General features: G+C 39.4%; 1 protein-coding gene and 1 long non-coding RNA gene across 5 annotated transcripts in view; one reads left to right on the forward strand and one right to left on the reverse strand.

The window, feature by feature from the left end:
- Positions 1–284: 284 nt before the first annotated feature.
- Positions 285–4,983, reverse strand: LOC309397439. 3 transcript variants are annotated; one of them, XR_014176258.1, is made up of 3 exons: positions 4,864–4,983; positions 4,602–4,703; positions 285–3,697 (listed from the first exon to the last, which is right to left on the reverse strand). It is a non-coding gene; the product is annotated as an uncharacterized lncRNA (long non-coding RNA). The 3 variants fall into 3 exon arrangements; XR_014176259.1 differs by having other exon boundaries at positions 4,597–4,703; XR_014176260.1 differs by having other exon boundaries at positions 285–4,703.
- Positions 4,984–5,201: 218 nt separating this feature from the next.
- The window catches only part of GALNT18 (polypeptide N-acetylgalactosaminyltransferase 18), a 351,837-nt gene continuing 330,575 nt past the window's right edge, over positions 5,202–26,463 (forward strand). For both annotated transcript variants that reach the window (XM_081945638.1, XM_081945639.1), the window contains exon 1: positions 5,202–5,921. In XM_081945638.1, coding sequence (XP_081801764.1) covers positions 5,687–5,921 — 235 coding nt within the window. In that variant the 5' untranslated portion in view covers positions 5,202–5,686. The remainder of the gene's footprint in view (positions 5,922–26,463) is intronic.

Raw genomic sequence — 26,463 nt, forward strand, 5'->3', positions numbered from 1 at the left:
ACATTATAGCTATTCCTGCTTTACATACATAGTGTGCTTTGCTCTGAAGCTTTTAAACAGACTTGAGAACCGGAATCAAATTCAGTGAGTCATGTAACTTACAAACTTAACAGAAGGTTGGATTGCCACACAAGAAAATAAGTCATTATAGTATTAGCTGCCAGATTTTCTCTAAGAAACCACTGGGAAAGTAAAGTTCATCTCTCTTTGAACCAATATTTATTCCAAGTCTGGGAAACGGCATTGGCCAAAAAACATAACTTAGCAAAAAAGAGAACCAGAAATAACTTTCAAAGACAATGTTGCTTTATTCAGATGTTGTCTATGTTCTTTAGTTACAATACATTTTCTGTGTCCATAGATGCATTTTTGTACCTAGAAACGTTCAATGGTTACAAGAGACTCTTCCTAAGTTAAGATTTCAGAGACACTTATCAGAAAAATACCATAATTTTATTGCTCATGGTATGCTTAAAAACTGTAAGTAAGTCAAATAAAATAAAGGCATGTTCATTCTGATGTTCATTTTGTGAAACTTTTCTGTTAAAATCTGAGGTTCTCAAAGGTTCTCTTATTTTTATACAATTATGTATGATAAATTCAGTAAGACACGCACATGGAAGTTTCTCCATGTGTATTCTTTCTCCAGGCAACTTCTTTAGTGTTTCTTCATTAGTGTATCTGTTGCTTCCAGATTTGCTGGACAAATTGTATCCTCTCTGGGCCAACACTTTAAACTCTGTTTGGTTACTTGACTTACCCTTTCTTAGTACAATAACAAGAGGAAGCATATAAGCTTAATATGTATGTACCAGCTGGAGTTTCTAAATTATTGCTGAATAGAAAAACAAACATTGGGCTTAAGATTTGAGTCATGTAGTTTCCATTTCTTTCACATTTGACTTCTATTATACCGTGTTTCCCAGAAAATAAGACATGGTCTTATTTTCTTTTGACCCCTGAAATAAGCACTTGGCCTTATTTTTTGGGAAGTCTTATTATTTTTGAGGTCAGAAGGTGGTGAGGGTGGTCACCTTATAGCTGCTGCTGTGTTGCAATATTTCAGGGAGGGCTTATTTTAGTGCATGTGCTCAAAAGCCCAATTGGGCTTATGTTCCAGGGAGGTCTTATTTTCAGGGAAACAGGGTATACAAAATACAGTTTTTAATCATTTAACTAATATTTCATTCAAAGTTATCATAAAACAGATTATAATCACTACATTGTATTGCAAAGTACAATTCTATGAGTGTACTGTTTTAAACAAAATCATAAACAGCATATGGTTTTAATCATGGTTTATCAAGCTAACTATGCTTGGATGGCAGCAGTGCTGATGTTCAAGGAAGCCTATTATATACCATGGGCCCAGCTCTTACTTTCATATATGATGAGATAACAGTGTATATACCTTCAGCTCTTTGTCCCAATCGTGGATCAGAATAGAATAACAGAATTGGAAGGGACCTTGGTGGTCTTCTAGTCCAACCCCCTGCTTAGGCAGGAAACCCTACATCACTTCAGACAAAACAATGTTACAGCAATTTGTGATCATAATCCCAGTCTGAATCTACTCCCTCAATTGGGAAACTAACTGGTGTAAAATTCAGTGTACACCTATATCAGATCTTATACCAGGCATTGCAACAAATCCTGACACCCTGTGTGCAGTCCATAAATCAATGTGGTGGGAACACAGGGAGCTATTACCACAGTCAATTACACACTCTCTCTCAAGGATTCCACCACAGTCGTGAACTAAGCCATGCTGTGCTAAGCAGCGGCATCGCTAGCCAATAAAGCCCAGCCATGAATGCCTTCTCCAGATGGTAGGTCAGCAATGCAAAAGCTGCTGTCTTTGGCTTCAGAAGGTGGGCTGTCATTATTTCTTCTTCTCTCTTCCCAAACAGTAATGGTGGTCATTCCACTTGGATGGAAATGAAACCAGAGCTTTACCTATCTTTCATGCTTAAGGTATATTTATTGAAAAGGCAAGTGGCTACATGTGCAGAACATCTTACACCCAGTCGGTTTAAACAATGCAGGATTTATTTTGTAGGGGAGTTAGAGAGTTATGGAAAAAGAGTGCATTTGGTCAGTTAATGGTGCTGTGTATTGGCTGATCCCAATGGCTATCAATCTCTGAAAGAAAGGGAAGTAGAAATTGTACTGATGTTTAGGCTGCTCACAATCTGTGCCAGAACTACTTGCCTGAAGACAGGCGATGTTCTCTCTGAAGGTACTACCATAAAAAAACATGGGTTAGATGAGGGGAACGGTCTAGAAAATCTATAAAAGTCTACTTTTGGTAGGTATCCATTCGTATCCTAAACTTGGGTGGTTTCATGAGATAACAATCATAAACAAGCATGTCCTGTACCAGAGACTTGAATATATCTTGAATGTACATCTACTCCCCATAACTAATATTGTATCTGGTGAATACAACAGCAAAAAGAGGCTGTTGCTATGGAGAAGAGTTTTTGGATAGTTGAGAAACTAGCACCAAAAGGGACTATGCCTCATCATGACATGGCTCAGCTGTTGGCATCCTGCCAATACCCAGGTACCCTGTAGGTGTGACTGTTTTTTCAAGGAGAGCTGGAAAGGTATTTGGAGCAGGCCAACATTATAGCTGGGTTGTGTCAGTGGTTATGTGTTGGTGCTAATAGAAGCACAGCTCAACCCTACTGATCTGGCTGGTCCACCATAGCATATCTGACTGGCCCACCAGAGCAGCTTCAGAGATGCTATTACTCTCCTGTCTCCTCACTCTCCATGAAGCTTGGATGAAATAGATGTGGGTTGAACCACTACTAAAGGAAGAAATGGAAGGACTGGCTGACAAGGCCAGTTTTAAAACAGGAGAAGGCTAAGCTTTGAGAAACCTTAACAGTTTTGTTTGGAAAGAGCTAACAGCGATTTAACTCTAGAGATTCTGCCTAGCAAATGTAACAACTGAACATGGCAAGAATGGCAATAATTTTTTTTTTAAATCCACAATATATTAGGGAAAGACCTTCTGTGAATAGAAGGTACAAGTGTAGACAGAAACAAAGCATATGTTAATTAACGAGGATCATGTGAGCCATACAGAATAGCTTAATTAATGGACACATTGGGTTATGAAATGATAATGAAACTATAACAAGTGAAAAGAAAACTGAAATTTTGAAAGGCCCTTTTGGACTATGAGACCCCAATGAGACCCTAAACTGTAAGTTGCTTAGCTTGTCCCTAATTCTGGCACAGTCAGCAGGTTGCCATGAGAACAGTAAGAAAGTGGTAACTGCTGGTGCCCATATGGTACTTTCTGTAAGGTTCAACCCCATCAGTGGAACTCTGGCAAATGATACAATACAATACAATAGTAGAGTTGGAAGGGACCTTGGAGGTCTTCTAGTCCAACCCCCTGCCTAGGCAGGAAACCCTATACCGTTGATCCCCTTAGGCTTACCAGAATGAGGTAAATCCTTGGCCCAGCATTTCCCACCTACTTCCATTGCTCTTCATCCTCTTCCTATTCCTCGCAGTTCAGTAGCATTTATGGCCCATGAAGCTGGTGTGACACAAGACAAAAAAGCATGCCAGGCTGTAACCACATGAAGATCTTACAGCAGCACAGCAATTCTACGGAGTATCGTGCACCGCAGCAGAATCCTCCTCCAGGGCCCACTCTGTGTCAGGTAGATGAGAACTGCTCCAAAGAGAGGAAAGGAGGAGAGGAGGAAGAAGTTGGAAGGGAGCATACAGTTAAAATATCCAGAAGCCCATGGGAAGGGGCCACCTGTGAATATGGCATAGAGAACTATTTGTCTCCCAGGGACAATTTCATGGCTGGGGCTGCAGATAAAGCTGCTCCAGTCATTATTGTTTGAAGTCCAGGGATAAAAGGAGACGTCAGCGATCTCATCCTCAACTGTTGGAAGGATACATAGCACAGAACCTCTGCCTTGGGGAAGGGAAACGAACACAAACCACACATCATCCATGAACTTCAAGCAGCAGGTAACGTGTGTTGGGTCTCATGGGCGGCTCTAGTAGGAAAGGCATCTGCAACAGATGAGACTGCCCCAGGATATGCCTGGCTCCTTGCCTTATCTGGGCTCACTGCCAAAACTCCTCGCCAGCATTGTTGTCATTCCAGAGCAAGTGAAAGGGAACCCTGACTACAATTTCTGGGTCTGGCTCCATTTTACCTTATTACACTATAGGCGATGCATAGGTTAGGTTACATTCAGTTATATATTTCAGGAAGGCTCAGCAACCTTAATTCCATACATGTAAAATGGAACATTACAGAACACAGGCACGTATAACGGCCTGGCAGGGGAATGAATCCAAAAATACTTTCTCCTTTTTTATTACAATAAAACAGCAGGCTAAGACAGCTCCCATTAAAATCTTTTCTCCAGTGACTTTATAAGATATTGCTAAGCTTTTAACACTGAAGACCCCTCTAGTGAATATTTGGGAATCAAGCGACCAAGCCTTTACAGGAGGAAGGCAGGCAGTGGCTGAATTTGAACCAGCCAGGGTCTCTTTGACCGTTCATAATCGACTACTAGACCAATGCAAGGAAAAGCTTTGAAACACCTTACAGAATAGGGATTCTCAGTCATCCAGGTCGTCTGGAGCTGAAGAAGCCTCTTGGATGAGAAGCAAAAACGTCTTCAAAGAAAACCCAGAAAGTCCAGTTGCCTCTTGAAAAAAAAAAAAACACCTTTGAGCCACCTTATAGAATCGATCACAGTATTGCGGGCGGCTGATAATATAATAGCAACAGAACAACGAGGGATAAAAGAGGGAAGAATATGGAAGGAAATCCAGACGTGATAAATTAGCTTTACCTGTGGAACTTACCACGCAATTTTCGCTGCCTCCTTGTACTTCGCCTGGAGATCCGCCCCCCTCCACCCCGAGTCGAGCTTCCCCGGAGCCGCCGACCTAGACAAACACAAACACACTCGCCGAACGGGAGCCTGACGGCTAGAGAAAGCCGGACCAGCGAGCAGGTGGGCCTCCAATGAAGCTCTCCCCCGCCCCCCAAAGTCCCCCGTTGGCCAACAGCTTGGCGATGCCGCGAAACTCTGGACCAGCTCCTTCTCATTATTGGATAAGAGGCTTGTCAATCCGCCCCCATACACGCCCGACTCGCCTGCTTGCGGCTTCTAAGGGGAGGCTTAAGGAGCGGTGGCTGCTGTGAGCTGTGCGAGGCGGCACGGCGGAGAAGAAAGTTTTTGCAAGACTTGGGCACCTGACTCCGCATCTCTCTCCCGTGCGCGCTCTGGAGTGGGGCTGGCCAAGGGAAGCAGCCGAGCCTTGGAGCGGACAAAGCTTTGGAGACAAAAGTTTCTGCTTCTTTCCTTTGGTTTTTTTCTTGGATTGGTTTACAGCCGGGAAGATCCCAGCAAAACGAATCCAGCTCTCGCCTTCACCTTTGCTTTTGGGCGGGGGAGAAAATGTTCCTTGCCTGTGAAACAGGTCGCGATTTTGATGGAAATTCGCTGACTTGAGACTCGACCGGCTTCCTTTTTTTGCAGAAAGCGAGAGAAGGGTGTGAATTACGCAACTATTTATTGACTTTTTCTTTTCTTTTTTTCTTTTTGCTGCCGTTGCTCTTCTCCCACCCGCTTCTTCTACCGGAGCCCCAGGTTTTGTCGGAGCTATATGGAGGGATCTCAGAATGGTTTGCAGCAGGAAAACCAAAACTTTAGTGTCCACATGCGTGATTCTCAGCGGGATGACTAACATCATCTGCTTGCTCTACGTGGGCTGGGTCACCAACTACATTGCCACGGTTTCCATGAAAGTTCAGGAGCCGATCTCGGAGAAAAAGTTAGAGGAAGACAAAGGAGACACCCTAAGGATTATAGAGAGGCTGGACCACTTGGAAAGTGTCATCAAGCAGCACATCCAAGGTACTCCCTCGCTTCCGCAGTCCCGTTTCTCTCCTTCGACAGAGCGTCTCCCCCATTTTCCAAGTCTCTCTCTTACTCCCTAACAACCCCCCGCTTAAAAAAACCCAAGCGTTGCACAGGTTCCGTTTATTTGGAACATGGGTGTTTTGAGGTCACATTCCTGCTGCCACAGGCGGGATGGTGGACTCTGGTCCGAGGGGAGGATGCGCGGGAGGGGAGGGGAGGGGAGGGGAAAAGGAGCGGATAGTTAAAGAGGAAGAGAAATTCGTTGAGGAGAAGAATCGGGAGCTTTGTTAGGAAGGGCTCTCCTTGCTCGGGCGAAGGCTCCTGCTTCCTGGCTGCTTTCCCTTTCAGCTAAGTCGCTGGGTGCCGCCGGCTAAGCCGCTGCTTGGCTGGCGGGAGCGAGAAGCTGAGGCGGTGGGGGCAGCGCCCACCGCTTGCCAGTTTCCTTCCTCCGTGTGGCTCGATAATCTGGCCGCCGTTAGTTCTGAGGATCGAAGGGAATCCCGGTTGCCTTGAAGCCTTTTGGGGGACCGAACGAGCGACAGGCAATTCCTGGAGGAGGCGGTTCGAGTGTGTGTGTGTGTGTGTGTGTGTGTGTGTGTGTGTGTCCCTCCATTTCCCGCCTTTCCGTGAGAACCGGCGATTGCGAAGAAGCGGCTGATGCTTCCCAGCCAGAAGCTCTGCCGGTGGCTGTGGGTAATCTGGCGCTTGACAGCTGGCCGTTTCGCCCGAGGGAGGGAAGAGGATGTAGGGAGCCTCTTGGCTCGGCCAGAAGTCCGATCCCGGTGGATGATTTAACCCGAGGAACGGCATCTCCTGAGCGGGTGGGTTGGGCTCTCACTGCGTCCATCGGTGTAACAAACCGGCTTTCGAGTCTGTTCAAGTTGCTCCGCCGAAGAGACCTCGGGAGATCTTCTCTGGAAAGATCTTGGCATGGGATTAAGCATCTGATTTTAGTTTTCATAGCACAGTGTGCTATGGCTTTTTTAATGTGCCCTGTTCACTCCCCTCCTCTCTTCATCTCCATCTCTGCTCCTAAACCCCTGGCCTAGTTGTGTTAATTGCCTTTGTATATATAGATTGCATGTCGTTTTGTTTCCTCTGATTGGGAGGAGAATGGTTTGGGAAGAGGATCTGATATTATTCTCAATCTGGGTAATGGCATTTGACTGCTTCTGCTTTAGAAAGGGATGCTGGGGAAGAATAGGAAGCATCATTTCCTTGCCAGATGTGGTTCTGGACCCTTCTCCTCCTTTTTACTTCCTAATATGTTATTAGTTACAGAAGGCATGATATATTGTCTTTATTTACCCTCTGATGGAGATGGGAGAGGACCACATGCTTTCCAAATGTTTTAAGGGCTCATGGCCAAGTGGGGGCTAAAATATTTCTGTCTTCCCTTTTCCCCATATTTTTTTTAATGAATTTCCTGGAGGGGAAGCCCTTGGCACATTTTCAGATTCCACACTGCTTTGATTTCTCCATATTTTGCACAGTTTTTAATCAGATAAAGAGACCACATTCTCCACGTTATTAGATATGTGCAGAGTTTGTCCATAAGGCAACCACAATGGACAGCTCTATTCTTATTTTTGGAATTGTGATATCTAAGGGGAAAAACGGTCTATGAAAAATAAGAATGTTTGATAACTTCGGTTACAAATCTCTTGGGATGGATGAGGTCCTGCAGTATTCAAAACTCCTCCATCCATCCAGACAGAACTCAGCTAGTTTGCTACAGCTGCTAAACAGATTCCTTTTCTCTTAAATCAATTTTGCCAGTCTAACAGAGTGCTCCAGTTAAAAGCATGAGCTTCAGTGGAAACATATTAAAGGCATACACAGCACACATTCATTAGAAGATTTCTATGTATAAAGGAGGCTTTCCAAAGTCCTTCTAGTTCCTTGGTGTAATATGAATGTAAATACAATGTAGACTTCTTCCCTTCTGTCTATTTACTGGCTTTACCTGAGCAAAGGTATTTCTTTTTCAGAAGGTAGAGCAATATCAGTTCTAAATCCTCCCCCCCCCCCAGGAATCCTGGAATATGGATCTTGTTATAGAACTTGTACTACTAAAATGTTAAGCCCACTGTAAGTACGATGTTTGTATTCTGGTTACAGCTTTTTAAAAGTAGAATTCATTCCTTAGTTTTCCCAGGCTTTCCCAGAAGAAGCCAAGTTAATGAAAGTTTTGGTGACATCCTAAAGTTTTCTGCCACTGTTGGCGGGGCCTTTATTCAGCAGTACAAGTTGAAGTCATGATTTTTGATACCTTGTTTCTGCAAAGATTGGGGCAGACTCCATGATAGAAAAAATGCTTTGCATGTAAGATGTTCAGCTCAACCTCTCAGATGTTAAAGAATCTCTTAACAACAAAACTGAGAGTTCCAGCCATAGCCTTAGAACTGCCCTGATCTTCATTTATTTATTAAACAAATATGAATGTGTGTGTGTGTGTGTGTGTGTGTGTGTGTGTGTGTTGCATAATGGCATAATGGCACTATAAGGTATGTGCTATTGAAAATGTAGGAAAATATAAAATGTCTCTTTATTGAGATTAGCCCTAAATAAATATGGAATGGATAACTGCAGCTTTCAAAGCAATAGTCGTGTTGCTTTTGGCTTAGATTTCAGAATGTGGATTAACTAATGACTAGACAAGCTTGGGCTGGAATTCAGACATGACATCTGATAACTGCTTAAATTCCTTTTGCCTAAAGTTCGTTTAAAATGTGTCTTCTTAAGAGGGAATTGTTAAAATTAATTAGCTGTATATAATTTTTTAAAAAATTAAATCAAGAGAGATAACATTATAGTGTGACTAAGTGGATGATCTTCCAATACTGCAAGTTTTTACTGTGAATTTGTTAAATACGGTAATTATAACTGTAGGCGACCACTTGCTAAAAAAGTGGTTTACTAAATAAAGTACAGTGGGCTTGGTTGTGCCACACCATTGAACTTGAAAACAAGAATAACTAGGTTCACACAAAATACAAAATCATGTTTGGTTGGGTTCTGTTTAAGGCGCTGTACAGATCCATCTAGAGACTAGGTACTTCAGTCTTGCTATTTGTAGGGTGGAGGCTATAAGATTTGGGCTTTGATTTCCATGGTGTTATTAGAGTTAAAGCTGAGAGATAGCAACCTATCTATAGCTCTCTAGAGGAGCCAGTAAAATGGTACCTTTCCAATGCGGTGGTTGGGAATTCACCTGAAGAGCAGTGATTTAGGGGGAACTGATCTAGGGAATTGATAGGTGAGCTGTGTTGGTTTGGTTTTTGTTTTGGTATGTTTGTGTATCTAACTTAAAGGGTTATTGACAAGATTTTTCAGTGGGCATTTATGCAAGTTGAATTGGACTTCATTTAAATCAGATTAAGGATATGAGATTTGGAGAAAGCACTTTGATATTTAAGAATGAGTCAATGACCTTTCAATACTTTGTTTTAAATTATCCATAGGTTAGAATAAGGAATTGTCAAAACACCCGCATCTGCTTCATTGTGGAACAAAAGTCTATGAACATAGCAGGAACGTTATTTGTATTCACCCTTTATTTTTTTTATAAATAACTAAATGTGGCAAACACACATAATACTCCATCTTCTTCCTATTTTCCCCACAACAACAACAACCCTGTGATGTGTGTGGGCTGAGAGAGAATGACTGGCTCAAAGTCACCCAGCCAGTTTTTATGCCTAAAGCAGGATTATAACCGGTTCCTAGCCTGGTCTTAACCACTTTATCAAACTAGCAATGAATGAATGAATGAATGAATGAATGAATTGAATTGAATGAATGAATGAATGAATGAATGAGTGTTAGATTCATCATGATGCATTTTCCTTGCCATGGATTTCATTGCAATGCTTTAAAAAAATACCTCTACCTTTTTGAAGGCAGAAATATCAGGGTTAACCAAAGGTCGGAATAGCAGCTTCTCCACCAAAGTTGTGCTTATTGAATCAGTGCAGTAGAGTATTGTAAAATAATGTAGAACTGTTTTTAAAAAAAAACTGTTTTCCGTTTGTTTTCCTAAATTTCCAAGTCATTGAAGATGTCTTGCCCTTGAGGCTGATCCAGCTTTGGTTCTTCTGTGCAGTGCAAAAGAAGGTTGATACAGCTAGTTAATCATTGCAGTTAACATTTTGAATCACATTGCATATTCCCTTGCCTGGAATCAGGTCAGAACTTGCTCTCTGCTTTGCTTGGATAGAGCTATTAGGCCTGTGTACATTATGGAATAAAATCCCAAACCCTGATTTACCTCTTCTTTGTGACTCTGCTGCCACCATCGCTGCTGTTCCTTGTTCCGTCAGCAAAATAATGAGAAGAACAGAAAGTGGAAAAAGCAGCTGAGGGGAAAAAATAAGCCCAAATAATCGTGACACTGCCCCACACACTCAACGTTTCTTGTTACCTCCTCTTGGCCTTATGACTTGATTGAGATTGAGAGATTGAGAAACTCTACATTGAGTAGATGCTATGGATGGATTCACTTTATCATGTAAAGCCATGATGCACTGAGTAACGTTTTGGATTAGCACGCTTGTTTAAGCATGTAATTAGTTTGTAGGCCATTCAGTTACCAAAGTGGCTTTAGGCAAAGTATTATATATTAATACTTAAAAAGAAAAAAAAACCGCCAGAAAAATAGAGAACTGATAAAAAAAATTGGGGGGAAAAACGAATACCATGGAATTAGATTATTAGTAAGAATATCAGTGTGGTGAGTTGCTTGTGTCAACCCTGCTAATAAGATTTTTAAATTTTAATTTGCTTATTTATTAATCAAATGTACATAGTGGCTTGTTGTGGCCCAGCAGGAGCTGTTGGAGCTGCCACCAGATTCCGACAGCGAGGGTCCCCATGAGTCAGCTCTGGAGGATGTGGAGGACCCTGGACGGGGTTCTGACTCCGAGCAGGGATCAGAGAGGCTGGTTGGCCACCAGGAGGCGCCTGAGGCATGGAGCAGTGGTGAAAGCCAAAGGGAGTGTGCTCCTGACTCATGCCTTGGAGCAGTGGGGAGGAGACAAGGGAGTGGTTTCTGGATGCCCGGCAATGGAGAGCTGATAGACGTAGAGAACAGCTATGCATTTACAAGAGATGATTGGACTCAGGTTATCATAATCAACCTCCTCTCAAGGCTATTTAAGGAGGGACTTTCCGAAAGTTGTTTTGCAGGAATCAACTTATTATTAGAGTTGGAGACGCTCTCAGATCTGTGTCGTACCTCGGCAGTCTGGATTGTTGCCAAAGTGTTATCTGTATCTGGATTGCTGCCAAGGTTTAAACTGTGTGTAAATAAAACATCTTGCAGAGACCTTGTTTCGGGGTGCTTTGGTATACGAGAAGGGGGTTCAGAACAGTGGCCCATCTCACTATATGACTCTAGGCAGATCATGAACAATTAAAAACAATATAAAAACAGCAAACAGTACAATTTAAAAAATAAAAAACAATGTGAATCACAAAACCTTACTGCAAAATTCACAATCAAAGTGAGCACACCTATGTATAACAGACAATACAGCCACTTCACAGGCCCTTCCACACTGCTCATGCCTGTTGGCAAAACCATGTTTTTAGGGCTTTGTGAAAAACCAAATGCGTGGGACCACTTTCCTCTCCAGAGGGATGATGTTCCAGAATGAGGGAGCTGTGACAGGAAAGATTCTCTTCTGAACCCAATGAGATGGCACTCCTTGGCTGACAGGGCCCATAGCATACTGCTTCAGCTGGACCTGATATAGAGGTAATAGGAGAGAGGCAATCCCTCAGATGGAGTTAGTGTTCTGTGAACCTAGTCTGTGCCTTTTTTACATTCTCATGTAAAAGTGAAAATATTTTTGGTTTCCATTTAAAAGTAGTTCATCTATATATATGGAAGGGAATCCATGGATTGAGAGGAAGTAGGAGGAGACTATCCTCAATTGGCCGATTGGGGCAACCAAAGTGAAATTATTCACAAGTGTCAGCAGCTTAAATCCACAGTAATGAATGAAATTGACATGAATTACCTGTTGGAGTTCTGAATAGCTTTATTTTAAAATAAAAGAAATTCAGAGTTTGATTTTAAAATATCTGAAAGGAGATTTTCATATGATGGCAGGGGTGGGTTCCTGCCAGTTCTAACCTTTTCTATAGAAGAGGTTCCACAAATCTACCGTGCTGTTTAGAACCAGTTCCAGCTCCCTCCCGCTTCCCATCCGCACCACGCTTGCCCTGCCCGCCGCTCACTGATTGGCTGTCTCACCAATCACCCTGCCCGCCTCTAAGAATCTTATCTAAACCTTAAAGTCTTAAAGCTGTCAAGTTTGAACACCCCTGGGGGTTTTTCTAAAGGGTTAGGGGTGCAAGGGTCTTGTAACTTGACAGCTTTAAGACTTGCATACTTCAATGCCAGAGTTCCTGAGCCAACATGACTGGAGGAGGAATTCTGGGAGTTGAAGTCCACAAGTCTTAAAGCTGTCAAGTTTGAACACCCCTGGGGTTTTTTTCTAAAGGGTTAGGGGTGCAAGGGTCTTGTAACCTGACAGATTTAAGACTTGCGTGCTTTAAATGCCAGAGTTTCTGAGCCAACATTTTGGTTGATAAGCAAGAGCGTTGTTAAGTGAGTTTCACCACATTTTACAAGTTGGCCACACCCACCCAGTCACATGGCTGGCAAGCCACTCCCACTCAGTTACATGGCCAGCAAGCCACTTCCACAAAGCAGGCCACACCTACAGAAGAGGTTCTAAAAATGTTTGAAACCCACCACTGTATGATGGGCATTGGTGAAGTTACCTACAGTAGTTTGATAATACAACATCTGCAAGAAAACAAGTTCAGAGAGCATCAGGAACCCTGCAGTTCAACTGTGAGCTTGTATATTTTGATTCAAAACAGAATTTAGTGATTTTCAGTTGCCAAAAAGATTTTTTTTATTCAGATACAAATTATGTGGGCAAAGAAAGAAGCTGGGTCATGGTGTTCTTCATATAATGAAATGTATTTTATTGGGAACTGTAAGTAATCCTTGTTTGCTTATTTTGCTTTAATTTTCCCACTTTTATCTATATTAAAAGTGTTGCAGTTAAAGTAATATGTCATGGTGTGCAATTATGTACAAATAAGGAGAAGGGAAAAATAACAATCAGGCACCCAAGCTGTAAGCTTGAAAAGAAGTCAATACTACTTGAGCATGTTAATACTTAGCATGTGCAAATGTTAAAATAGATGTAAATCTGTTTTGCAAAACAGGCCTTTGATACAAATTAAAGTGTGTTTGTAAGAAAAAGAGAGGAGAGTCCAGTTCCAGTGATACAAAATCAAATGGATGGAAAATCTATGAAATTAATTATCCTTCCATACAAGGTGGCTGGATCAGTATAATAGGGACTTCCAATGTTTTTCTAATGGTACTTAGCGTGCTGATTTCTCTACTCCATCTTTCTCATTTTCCATTCTCCCATAATAGCCGTTGTGAATAGAGCAATGCCAAAGCCAAACCCAATTGTTCTTTTAAAGACTGTGGATGCTGCTTATCAACCTTCCCATGGGGCTAGTGGACTTTAGGAAATTTGGAAGCTGGCAAAGGTCACCATGTCTTGAGGGAATCTACACTGTTCAAAATATTCCAACTGTGATCTTTCCTATCTGAAATATTACTGGTCATCTTAAAGCCTTCTGTGAGATTCTGCTTTTTCAAAGTCCTCCTTTTTTCCATAAAGCCTTTAATAGAATCCTCTATTTGTCATGTTCCCCATAACTGACTCTGTAACTAAGACTACGTACATTTAACTGTCTCAATGGTGTATTATTTCATTGCCTCTATTTACATTTGCTTCCCCTGTTATATTTCTTGTGTCAAATGTTGGGATTGTAAGAGCCTAAGGAATACCTGTCCCCTTGTATTCTCTGGAAGTGGACATTAACAGCACTGACAGAATAAAATAAACATGAGGTTGAGCCGGTTGTGAAGCATCCTTTTATGAGTGATAAAATGTTGCAATTGTTTTGTATATTAACTTGGAATGACTTGGATAAAAGACTGCCTAATATATGAACTGAAAAACGATCCCCATTGGATTTCTTCAATTTTATTTGTTCTCTGTGCGGTATTAGTCTGTTTTTACTTCTAGCAGCAAAGTTAGAATGTCAAGTGAAGTTTACAACTGAGTTAGAATTTTTACTCACGAGGGAATTTTCCCCCCACATTCTAAAGATGTCTCAACATCCTTCCCTTCCCTCACATTTTGTCATTTTAGGCAAGCAGGCAGATCAAGATTTCCTTTAATAATGTGAGGCACAATCCAGACAAAGATACTTTAGAACCTGATGGATTTCTCTCTGACAGAGGAGTACCTGCCACTAAAATAAATTATCTTTAAAATAAATTGCCTTTTTTGTTGCAGCTGCAGTAATGGAATCTAAATGTTATTACCTCCCAATAGGGATGTGAAATTCAAGGTATCTGTACATTAATGACATAAAAACTTTTTAGTGCTTTCACTGAGTATGTGCAGAAGGACTTTGTGTCAGAGATAGGTCTGCAAGCTATGTTCAGCTGTTGTGTGTTGTGTGTATGTGACACTGAATAAGTGTTGACTCCCAGTGACTGCCTGGACTAGTCCCTGTAATTTTTTGGGTTAGGTTTTCAAAAGTGGTTTGTCATCTCCTTCCCAAGGTTGAGAGAGAGTGACTGGCCCAAAGACACCAAGCTGGTTTAGTGCTTAAGGCAGAACTAGAACTCTTAGCCAATTTACAACCTGGTACCTTAACCTCTATATAAACTAGTTTTCTAAAAAACTAACATAACATTTTATGCCTGCTAACATAAATTATTATGCATTCTTTAAGCTAGTTTGCAAGTTTGAGAGATGTGTTTGTTTCAAAAATGTATGACTTTTTTAAAATAAGAAATTGCTACAATATTCCGTCAGATTTTCAGTGTTTTTGTGTTAGGGTTATGGGACAATTGAGAGAAAAGGGTATTTAGGCTGTTGGTTTGAGTTCAGAGCTTGGCAATTTGGTTGAAAACATTTCATTACTATTTGAGGAGACATCATTAGTGCATTTTGAATTGTGCTCATCTGTCAGAGCACAGGTCTTTAAATACCTTTTTCTGAGATGCAAATTAATCTGAATGTTGTTTGTTCAGGTATTTCTGAGTCATGGTCTGATTTCAGATGTTTGATTGGCTGCCTGTTGTTGCTGGGCTGTAGTTAAGTACTATCTGTGTGATGCAGATTAGGATTAGAATTATTATCTTGTGCTTCTGAGTCATGGTCTGGTTTCAGCTTCTTTGATAGTTTGTTGGCTGTTGTTACTGAGATGTAGACCAATCAATAGTCCAAAATCAGACCATGACTTAGAAATATCTGAACGAACAACATTCAGACTAATTTGCATCTCATAAAAAGGTATTTAAAGACCTGTGTTCTGACAGATGAGCACACTTCAAAACACATTGTCTACTTGAATGGTGATGAAACATTTTCAGTCAAACTGCCAAGCTCGGAGCTCCAACTAACAGCCTAACTACTAACCCAAGCTACTAATATTCATTTCAGAAAAAGGTATATTTTTTCTAAGCTGCTCTCCTCGGCCAGTCCTTTTTGTCTTTATTTGAATCTGTTTGTTCCAAATAAATGGTCTTGTTAGGACATGACAGCCTAAATAAATTAAGTGGCAACTATGAAATCCTAACCAGTTTGTTAACAAATGTTGATTAATCATGAACACTACTGGTACAAGTGTGTTCCCCCTGCCAGTAAAATTAAACAAACTCAGTTTTGTCTGTTGTTTACCTCATGCTATATGTGAAAACTCTGGTGTATTTTTGGGCTAATCTGAATCATGACAACTTTAGCTTTTGATTTTATTGTTCAGTGATTTGTTTTCTGATAGTTATAAGTTTCTTTGGGATAATTTACTTGTGTGGAGAAATACCAATCTGAAAATACCTTTAATTTACTAGATATTGAATATTAGATGGCTATATGTACAAATATTTTCCTGTGCTAGTATTTAACTGTAAACCCTTAAATTGTGAAAACCCCAAAAGTATAATAGTGATTTCTAGCCATGTTTGCATATCACAGTAATCCATAGTTTAATAAACTGTGATTTATTATATTTAGCCACTTTTCTGAGTTGACCTTTGAATTTAACACATACATTTCAAATATAAAATGCAGCTGGCTAGTTTGTTGTTTCCTGTGAATCGAACTATGAATAGATTAACACTGAATAACAGGAAGAGGGTTTGTTTAGGTTTTCATTACCTAGTGGTCTTTTATCTTTTTTGCTTATATACTGTGCTTTTAATAGCAATGTAGGAAGGGTTTATGAAGCATTAATCTAGCGAAATGAACCACCTGGTACAGAGACAACATAGTTTTCAAAGCTTTTCAACTAGTCTATCAAGTCATAACTTGTCATAGTCATGCAAGATGATCTGGCAATCCCAATATAAAAAGGATGTGTTCCCTTCTATCTTTAGCCTGGAAATATCCTTTAGACTCTGCCTGTGCACAGTAAATCAACAAATTGGCTCTCTTACCAATGTTTTAGAAATATTTAATTAAATTTACAGGCCACCTATCTCGCTGTTTGAGGAGACTCTTGATAGTGCATTCAACATATTCAAGGTGTACCAAATACAGAAGTAAATTCATATTACACAATTCTTTTAGTGCTTCTTACAATTACTCTGGCCAGCTTCTGTGTCTCTAGCCAGTGTTTGCTATGCAAAAGGCAAGTATGAAAACATTTCTGGAAACGTAAACTTCATTACAGGTAGTCCTTGACTTACGATCACAATTGACCCAAAATTTCTGTTTGTTAAGTGAGACATTTGTTAGGTGAGTTTTGCCCCATTTTACGATCTTTCTTGGCACAGCTGTTAAGTGAATCACTACAGCTGATAAGTTAGTAACCCAGTTGTTAAGTGAATCTGGCTTCCCCATAGCCTTTGCTTGTCAGAAGGACACAAAAGTGATCACATGACTCCAAATAACACAGCAATGGCCATAAATATGAACCAGTTCCCAAGCATCTGAATTTTGATTACATGATCATAGGGATGCTCGTAAATGATAAAAACAGTCATAAATGACATTTTGTAGTGCCGATGTAACTTCGAATGAGCACTAAAAGAACTGTTGTAAATTGGGACTACTGTATCTACTGACAGCTACATGGGGTGGCATAACTTCATAGGGTGAGATTCTCACCGTGAGAATCAGTGGTGGGTTTCCAAATTTTTTAGAACCTCTTCTGTAGCTTTGTGAGAGTGGCTTGCCAGCCATGTGACCGAGTGGGAGTGGCTTGGCAGTCATGTGACTGGGTGGGCATGGCCAACTTGTAAAATGTGGTGAAATTGACGTAACAACGCTCTTGCTTAGCAACCAAAATGTTGATTTAGAAACTCTGGCATTTGAAGCACGCAAGTCTTAAAGCTGTCAAGTTACAAGACCCTTGCACCCCTAATCCTTTAGAAAAAAATCCCCAGGAATGTTCAAACTTGACCGCTTTAAGACTTGTGGACCTTATCTCCCAGAATTCCTCCTCTCGCTCTTCATCTTGATGATGTGCGGACGGGCGGGGAGAGGGAGCTGGAACCGCTTCTAAACTGTAGATTTGTGGAATCTCTTCTATAGAAGAGGTTAGAACTGGCAGGAACCCACCCCTGGTGAGAATATTAAGAATGTTTATTCTCCTGCATTAGAGGCAACACACTATTTAGACACAGTCCCATGTCCTCCCATTACCTGTCATTTGCGGCTTAATAATCATGAAATTATATGCTAATACAAAAGACCAAGAACAATCTAAGACAGCAGTGAAAGCTATGGAAAATGAATTGAGGTAAATATCTTATTAAGTACAGGTAGTCCTCGACTGAAAACCATTTGTTTAGTGACTGAAAAAAAGAGACTTATTCACACTTAACTATCGTTGCAGCATTCCTATGGCCATGTGGCCAAAATTTGGAAGCTTGGCAACTGGCTCATATTTATAATGGTTGCAATGTCTTGGGGGGTCACGTGATCCCCTTTTGTGCCCTTCTGATAAGCAAAGCCAATGGGAAGCCAGATTCACTTTGCAACCATGTTACTAACTTAACAACTGAAATGATTCACTTAATTACTTCGGCAAGAAAGGTCGTAAAATGGGACAAAACTCTGAGCTACTTTTGGGCTCAATTGTGGTTATACCTCAAGGACTATCTGTATCATGTTTTGGACAGCTTTCTAAAACAAGGATTACCTCCCCCCCCCACCCCCACCAATTTTTCTCAGAGATAGTAGAAGCAAAATAGCTCTGATTAAGTTCTAGGCCAAAATTTGGATGTTGTTTTCAGCCAAAATATGCTGTCATTTGAAAATGTCTCAAGTTGGGCAGGGTGTGGAATCTTTTCTCTTTAGGATGATGCCTTGGTTGACATACCAGAGCCATGTTTTGTTTAATTGTGGCATATTGAACGACGGAGGAATACAAGGATTTACAGAGCATTTAAAGCCATAAACATGATTTGGAAATTGAAGCTGCTGGATTCACCAAACATGCTAAAGTCAAAATCAAACAAACCAAAGCACTCTTGTTAGTTTATTTTATTTATTCTATAGATGATTGTTTTCCCCATAATTAAGTAAATGGGTGAATGTTTGGGGATGAGGTTGGTAAACAATTTGAAGAACAAAAATAGCCCTATTGTGAGACAGTGCTAAGCAGCATGTATTTAAAGAAAAGCAAATGTAATTATAACAATTCCAAGTCTTTGCACACTAATATTGATATATTTTTGTTTGTTGGACAATACTTAGAAAGTCTCTGACTTTTTAAAAATGAAATTCCTTGCCATTTTTCTTCATTGTATTGATTAAAGCTATTTTGCTCCATCTGAAGTAGTCAAGTGGAAATCCATCTGCTAAAAGCAGATGGCAAATTTCTGACAATTCTCTCTCTTAATATTAAAAAGAACAAAAATTATTCTCTAAGCATCCTTGTTTTTGCTGTTGTTTTTCAAAGATCATTAAGGGAACAAAAACCTAGGATATTTTAGCTGTAGATCTTGACACACAAAAAGCAGTGCAACCAATAACACTGAGTTAAGAACTATTTCTAAAAATATTAGCATAGCCATCTCAACCTCTTTGTACTTGTGGAAATACAACATCCATCATTACTATCCAGTTTGGGCAATAGTCACACTTGATGGTATTGATGGAATGCAAGTATCTGGGCTGTACTAACCATTTCTTCCTCAACAACCATTAAGAGTTGGGTCATCAGTTAAGAAGTTCAGTGGCTATTTCCTTCAAGATTAAAATAATTGCATGCTACTGAAAGATAAGCCTTAGGTGCTAAATAGTTCTGTGAGAGAATAGAAGATGATAAATTTGAGTTTCTTTAATGGTAAAGTATAGGCCTATAGTTTATTGGTAAAAGCACTGGGCAGGCAAAACCATCCATGGTCAGCTCCTGGCATCTCCACTTTAATAAAATTTGGGGGAGCACCATGGCCAAACATCTTGTTATGCTGTAGTTTAAATAAACCATAGTTGACTGGGTTTGCACACCTCATTAAATGGAACCAAACCCCATTTCAGTTTATTATCTGTGGATTGCAGACAATGCAATCCAATCCAGGTGAATTAATAATTTAGCTGTTATAAAGGTGTCTCTGCTCAGGAGCTGGTCTTCTCTCAGTCTATAGGAAAGGCCTTATGGACAATTAAAATTTCCCCCCTAACCTGCGGTCAAAAATAAGGGGCAACTGTGGACTGGAATTACACTTCATTTTGGGTGTACCATATTGAAATAGTTAGCATGGTGGGCTATTGGTATCTGTGAAACAGATATTTAGGATGTTTTAAAAGCCAAAAATCCAGTATGTTTAAGGGCAATAATAAGAGAATGTATGAGTAGACAGCACAGGAAATGGTGCTTGCTGAGCTCAACTCTTTAAGACTAATTTTTCACTTTAGACTAGGGCTGTCTAACTCCTGGCCCATGGGCTGGATGTTTCAGGCCATGCCCACGCCTGGTTTAGCAAAGAGGGAAAAAAAGTCCTGATACGTTATGTGACACCGCCACAATGATGTGAGTTTGACACCCCTGATCTAGACTCTCTAGCCCTCCCTATCTCAAAGGGTTTTTGTTGTGGGGCAATTAGGAAGGTATATTAGACATGTTCACTGACTTGAATTAGTTATAAAAATAATGAAGGAGGGAAATGAATGAATCTAAAGCTGGTTTGTTCATATTATAGTTAGTTGTATCCCATGAATTTAAATATTGGATCTGCTGAAATATTGGATCTGCTAATTCTTTTTTTCCCCTCCTTTGGTAAAGGAGAATCAAGAGTTGAGTGTTTATAGATAGCATAAATTCTCTTACAGGAACTTCTGAGAAAACAGGTGGAGAATCTGCTTTGAATGCTGGAGTGCTGCATAAAATTAGGATGCGAAAATCTTCTTAATTTCATCTCATGAAAACTAAATCTTACAACCTTTCCTAAACATAACGCTGGGAGCTGGGATTTTTCACAAAATCATATTACGAATAATACTTTTATGATCCATTTGGCAGTATTGTTGAATAATGTAATGGAGACTTTCTTGGAAAGTAAGATGGCTTAAAATCAGCTTGCTATATTTGTAGGATCTGTTTAAAGGAACTACAAATATGTGTGTCAGAGATTGGAGAATGCCAACAGGCAGCTTTGTATGTTTGATGTGTTTTGTAGTTCTTGCTCTTCTGATGTTAAATAACCTTATGTTTGCAACCTCCATTTAGTTCTTGCTGTGCTTCTGGGAGCAGAGAAATTTCAGTTATTGGACAGCACTGCATACCTCTCTGTGACTGTTTGATTTAGTCAGGGCCAGGTTAAGATACCATTATGTTCTTGGAGTGACTGAGTAGGCTGTCCACTTTGCAAATGATTTTCAGCATAGAAAACAATTTCAAGCGTCAGCATATATTCTGACTTTGTTAATAGGAAATGCATTTTCATTTACGGAACCAAAATAATATTGGCATAGATTGGAGTTGAACAACTCTTTCTGGTTTCTCTTATGAAAATTGGTGCTTGCTGAGGGAATGGAATGGAGAGCTCTCTCCTCAACTGCAGAGGACTTCTGAGAAAAAAAATATTTAAAGCACTCAGGACAAATTACCAAAAGTTTTCTTTGGTTTGGTGGACAATTTAGGGCTGGTTGATATAGAGAGAAATAAAATTTGAGAGTTAGAATATATTTCCCTTTCTGAAAAACATACTACTATAAATCCTTTTCAAGAACAGACATGATTTAGATGTTAAAGAATGTTTGTTTGTTTATTTATTTATTTATTTATTTATTTAGTTAGTTAGTTAGTTAGTTAGTTAGTTAGTTAGTTTGTCAAACATGTACGAGATAACAGGTGTAAGTATAAACATGGACATGAACACAAGAAATGGGTATGAATATATGGGGACAATTGGACAGGGACAGTAGGCACACTGGTGCGCTTATGCATGCCCCCTTACAGACCTTGTAGGAAAGAGGTGAGGTTTCACGCTAGACAGTTTAAGGTTAAAGTTATGGGGGGTTGAGTATGTAACAACAGAGTCAGGTAGAGCATTCCAGGCATTGACCATTCTGTTGCTGAAGTCGTATTTTCTGCGATTGAGTTTGGAGCGGTTTACCTTGAGTTTGTATCTATTGTTTGCCCTTGTATTATTGCAGTTGAAGCTGAAGTAGTCAGTGACTGCTAAGGTTTCTGTAGTGGAGATATTACCAAAGACTTTTCAAATCCAAAGAGTTTGGTTTACCAAAGGAAATCCAATTCTTTTAGATGCAGACTAAATGAAATACTGCTGTAGAAAGAAGCAACAATGAACGATTCTAAACAAAAATTCATTAAAAAATAACTTAGGTAAAGGCACTGAATTTAAGAATGGTTTGGGATGTAAGTAAAGCTTATATTAACTGTTATTTTATACAGTATAATAGTGAACTTAGAAGAGTCAAGGGAAAATTATATGAAATAAAGACAAAAGAAGAATTAAATTTGCAGAGACATTTTCTCAACAAATAAATATTTTTCAACAAATACTGTTATAAAAACAAGTATTTATGTTGACAGTAAGAGAAATGGAAATAAAAATGAATTATGTAAAGAAAAAAATGAGTTTGGAAATAAACCAGGGAATTCCCAGTTTACAAATTACAAAAAAAGAAAACAAGAAAACAAGATGATGTTGAAATTACAAGAGAGACATACTGTACTAATGGACAGTGCAGCCATACAAAAAGCATTTCATCCATATTAAGAAATGATTTCTATTTAGACAAAATAGATGAATATATTAAAAAAATAAAAATGCACTTAAGATGAACAGAGATAAATTATGGCTTGATCTATAACAATAATGGATATTTCTGATACCATAAAGAAAGATTAAACTAGGAAAACTGCCTGGACATGGTGGATTACCAGGTTGCTATTATAAATGTTTGAGGATGAACTTTTACAATCTTTGTAAAACACAATGAAATCTATTCTACAAGGACGAAAGATGGTAGGGAGTTGGAAAGCGGCCAATAAAATATTAATACCAAAAGATTTTAACAAGAAACTATGGTTTTCCCAGTTGCAATATATGGCTGTAAAAGTTGGGCCATAAAGGATGAGCACCGAAGAATTGAGGCCTTTGAACTATGGTGCTGGAGAAGACTCCTGTGAGTCCCTTGGACTGCAAGATGATCAAACCGGTCAATCCTAGAGGAGATCAACCCTGACTGCTCTTTAGAGGCCAGATCCTGAAGATTAAACTCAAATACTTCGGCCACCTAATGAGAAGGAAGAAGTCACTGGAGAAGAGCCTAATACTGAGAAAGATTGAGGGCAAAAGAAGACGGGAACGACAGAGAATGAGGTGGCTGGATGGAGTCACTGAAGCAGTAGGTGTGAGCTTAAATGGACTCCAGAGAATGGTAGAAGACAGGAAGACCTGGAGGAGCGTTGTCCATGGGGTCACAATGGGTCAGACACGACTTCGCAACAAACAACAACATAGGTTGTTACCATTATTGTATGATAACTAGTTGTTCACAATGAATCTAACTGAAAATAATTTTGCTAGAATTTATTCATGAAGATCAATGTGAAATTTTACCTAAAAGACAGTTAAAGGTCAGTGTTAAAAATGTGTTGGACATTTTGGAATATTTGGAGCAATATAATAAAAGGCAAGCTGCTTTGATCATCTTAGATGCAGAGAAGGTCATTGACAATGAATTCAATTTTCTTGTTCAAGGTATTGGAGCTAGTAGCAAGAGAGAAGCATTTGTATATTTTTAGTAAAATCCGAACATTATTATTTGTAGATCAGTTGAGATTTTGTTTTATTTCAAGTTTGGGATTATTTCTTGTTGTCTTTTGCAATTTATTGGACCCTGCCTCAAGTGAGTGTATTTTTAGTTTCTGCAGCTGCTCAGGCTGAAGTTGAAGCAGACAGGATATTAAATATAGTCCGCTCTTCTTTTTCTGTCCCAAATCTTGAATGGCTGCCAATGGTAAAATGCTACTGTTCTCCATATTGCTGGAAATAGTTGTGGCAGGAGAGTTTGTCCTGTGGCAGCTGATAAAAACACGTGGATGTGGTGCCCTATGTTTTCTGCACTTGGGCTCTTTGGCTGACATGCTTTTTTGTGTAGACAATTGGGGTAAACACGATCTAGTGCAGCAAGCAACAAGTTACATGTATGATGCGTTATTTTACAGAATGTGATAATGCCTTGAGTCATCCATTACCTCTTATAAATCCATCTAAATAATTTGCAATATGATGTGGAGCTATTCAAAGGATTGTAAACATGGTTTATGGAAACACCACAATCTTAAATCTATTTTAAACTATCCTGACAAATAAAAATGGACATACATACTGCTGGACTTGTGTTCCTGAAAAGCTTTTGCAATTATGTCTGCAGTAGAAGTCGTTATGCTTTGTACTGACTTTTGAATCTGGAATTATGAAAGGTAAATTTCCATGCAGATTTCAAAGATCACAGAGTCTACCATTTTCCAGGAAAGATCCATGTTAGTGAGGCATCTGACCATATATATCAGTGATGGCTAACCTTTTTGTTGTTGTGTGCTGAAAGCGCAGCCGTGCAACAGCGTGTGCACATGCACATAAGGTAATGTGTGTGTGACCCTCCTGCGTGCAGCCCAACCACCATACATGTGCATATGACCCCCCGTGACCTCAATCCTGTGCATGCACATGTGACCCCCACACACATGACTCCTGCTCCTTGCCATGTGTGTATGACTCCCCCCTCATGTGCCCCTCCACTGCATATGCCCATGTGACCACCCCACGTGCACCCAACCCCTGCGCATGTATGTGTGTCTCCCACATGTGCCCCACCCCCGCATGTGCTTCACAACCCAAAAGCCAGCTGGCCGGCAGGAGGCGCATGCACATGTGTGATGGAGCTGAGCTGCAGCAATGGCTCGTGTGCCTGCAGAGAGGGCTGTGCATGCCACCTGTGGCATGCGTGCCATAGGTTCACTATCATGGATATATATATGTTTCTTTAGCTTTTCTGGTTGCTTTTACACAAAGTTTTAAGTGGGCAATTTCCCTGCCTCTTTAATGGAATTTGATCAGAACTACCGTATGCTATCTTCCATTTTTAGTATTTCAGTGTTTCCATCAGGATTAATGTCCTCATTACACAAATGTCTGTTTTAAGGAGAAAGCTATCTTTCTTCAGCTCTCAGCCAGTTACTCAGCATTATCAGGGAGTGAAATACATGCACATAGTTGCACAGATTCTGTTATTTCCCTCTGAGTTTTTGCAGAGACATCTACTTACAGGGTTTAGTGACAGTACTCTACCTTCATGTACAACATTGCCTTACTTGGCAAGGTAAAGTTCAGTATCACACATCTGCTTTGGAAAATAAGACATAGTGTAAAAGGTATGTGGAAATTCCAGGTCATTGCTGCTAAGTATCAGACATTGACCCATTTTTCTCAGCCTTCCTTCCTTCCAGTATATAAAAAAAAACCTAATGCATTTTGGATTCAGAGCAATTCTACAGGAAAAAAAAATCATATATAAAATATCAGCAAAAGAAAACCTTTTGAAGACTTCCCGGCTGTCAGCAGCTTATTTTTCAGAAACTCAGAAGAGGATATTCTTCTCCATTGTATATTATTAAATTTTTGTGTTTCATAAAACTGTTTTTTGTTTTAAAATTCTGTTTAAAATTCACCAAAAGTGATCAGTAAAACAGAAAGTCTGATATACAATAAATATACAGTATGTATGTATGTATGTATGTACAGTATATACATATATACATATACATATACATATATATATATACACACACATATTAGGTCATACCAGGGGTTGTAACACAAACAGATACTTATGGGTCATCTATAATATTTTTTTCTTTAAAAAATATCAATAGTATAAACAATCTTTAGTAGTTCTAGTCATATTAGCTTTCTTGTATCAGGGCCAGATATTTAACTAACTCCCCATCTTTTAATTGAACCATGGAGTTCTGGATTATTAATTTAATTAATTAATTTATTAATTAAATACATTATTAATTTATTATTTTTTAATTTATATAGTTTTTATTTTTTATGATTGCAAGTTGCCTAGAGTTACCTTACCTTGAGATAAGGTGGACGGCCTATACATTTTATAAATAAATAATAAACAAATAAGCAAACCCAGGTGAGAATGATTTACTCTCAATCTAGCCTAGGTAATATGTTTTACAAAAAAAGTGTTAATTTTAAATCATAATATTATTGCTCATCGTTAGGTAGTAATTGTTTCAGCTGATGGCTGTATTTATCCTTATTTGGGAATTTTTTAAAAAAATAAATGGTTAAACTTGAAAATTTGTATAAAATTCGTATCCTGGAAAATTTTGAGATTTAGTTATTTGTCTGAAGTGTGGGATTCTAGGCTGGGTTGATGTGATAGGTGTGTAATCTCAATCTAGATAGAGAAATAATTCCGTATTATCAGTATTGTTCTTGCATTGGTATTTTATTGATAGCACCTTTCCCACCATTTGGATCTGAAGTGAGGGTCTAGTTCTTCTCCAGATGTTTTGAACCACAGCCTCTAACAATCTCATCATTGGCTGGGACTGCTGGCAATTGTCACTCAACAATCTCTGGAAGAGAGTAGATTTCAGACATACCTGGTTTTATATTTAAAACATCTCTATAGTATTCTTGGTTTTATCCATCTTGCATTAAGTGATTTAAGATTACACTTCAGGATGAACTGTGGTCTTGATTCAGATGTGATTCTGAAAAGAAATCAAATTATTTTAGATTTTTAGTTAAAAATGTAAGAGACACTTTTCCCCCACCAGTTTTCATATTAGAGCTCCTAGGTTTGTTTAGAGTTTGGATTATTTTAGATGTTCACCTTCCCCTAATAAATTTACCTCTAGTTATTGAAGATAAACAGGTTTATAACTTGTAGAAACAGTGATACAACCATTT

This window comes from Natrix helvetica (genome assembly GCF_964273705.1).
Source record: "Natrix helvetica genome assembly, chromosome: 1".
Lineage (NCBI taxonomy): Eukaryota > Metazoa > Chordata > Lepidosauria > Squamata > Natricidae > Natrix > Natrix helvetica.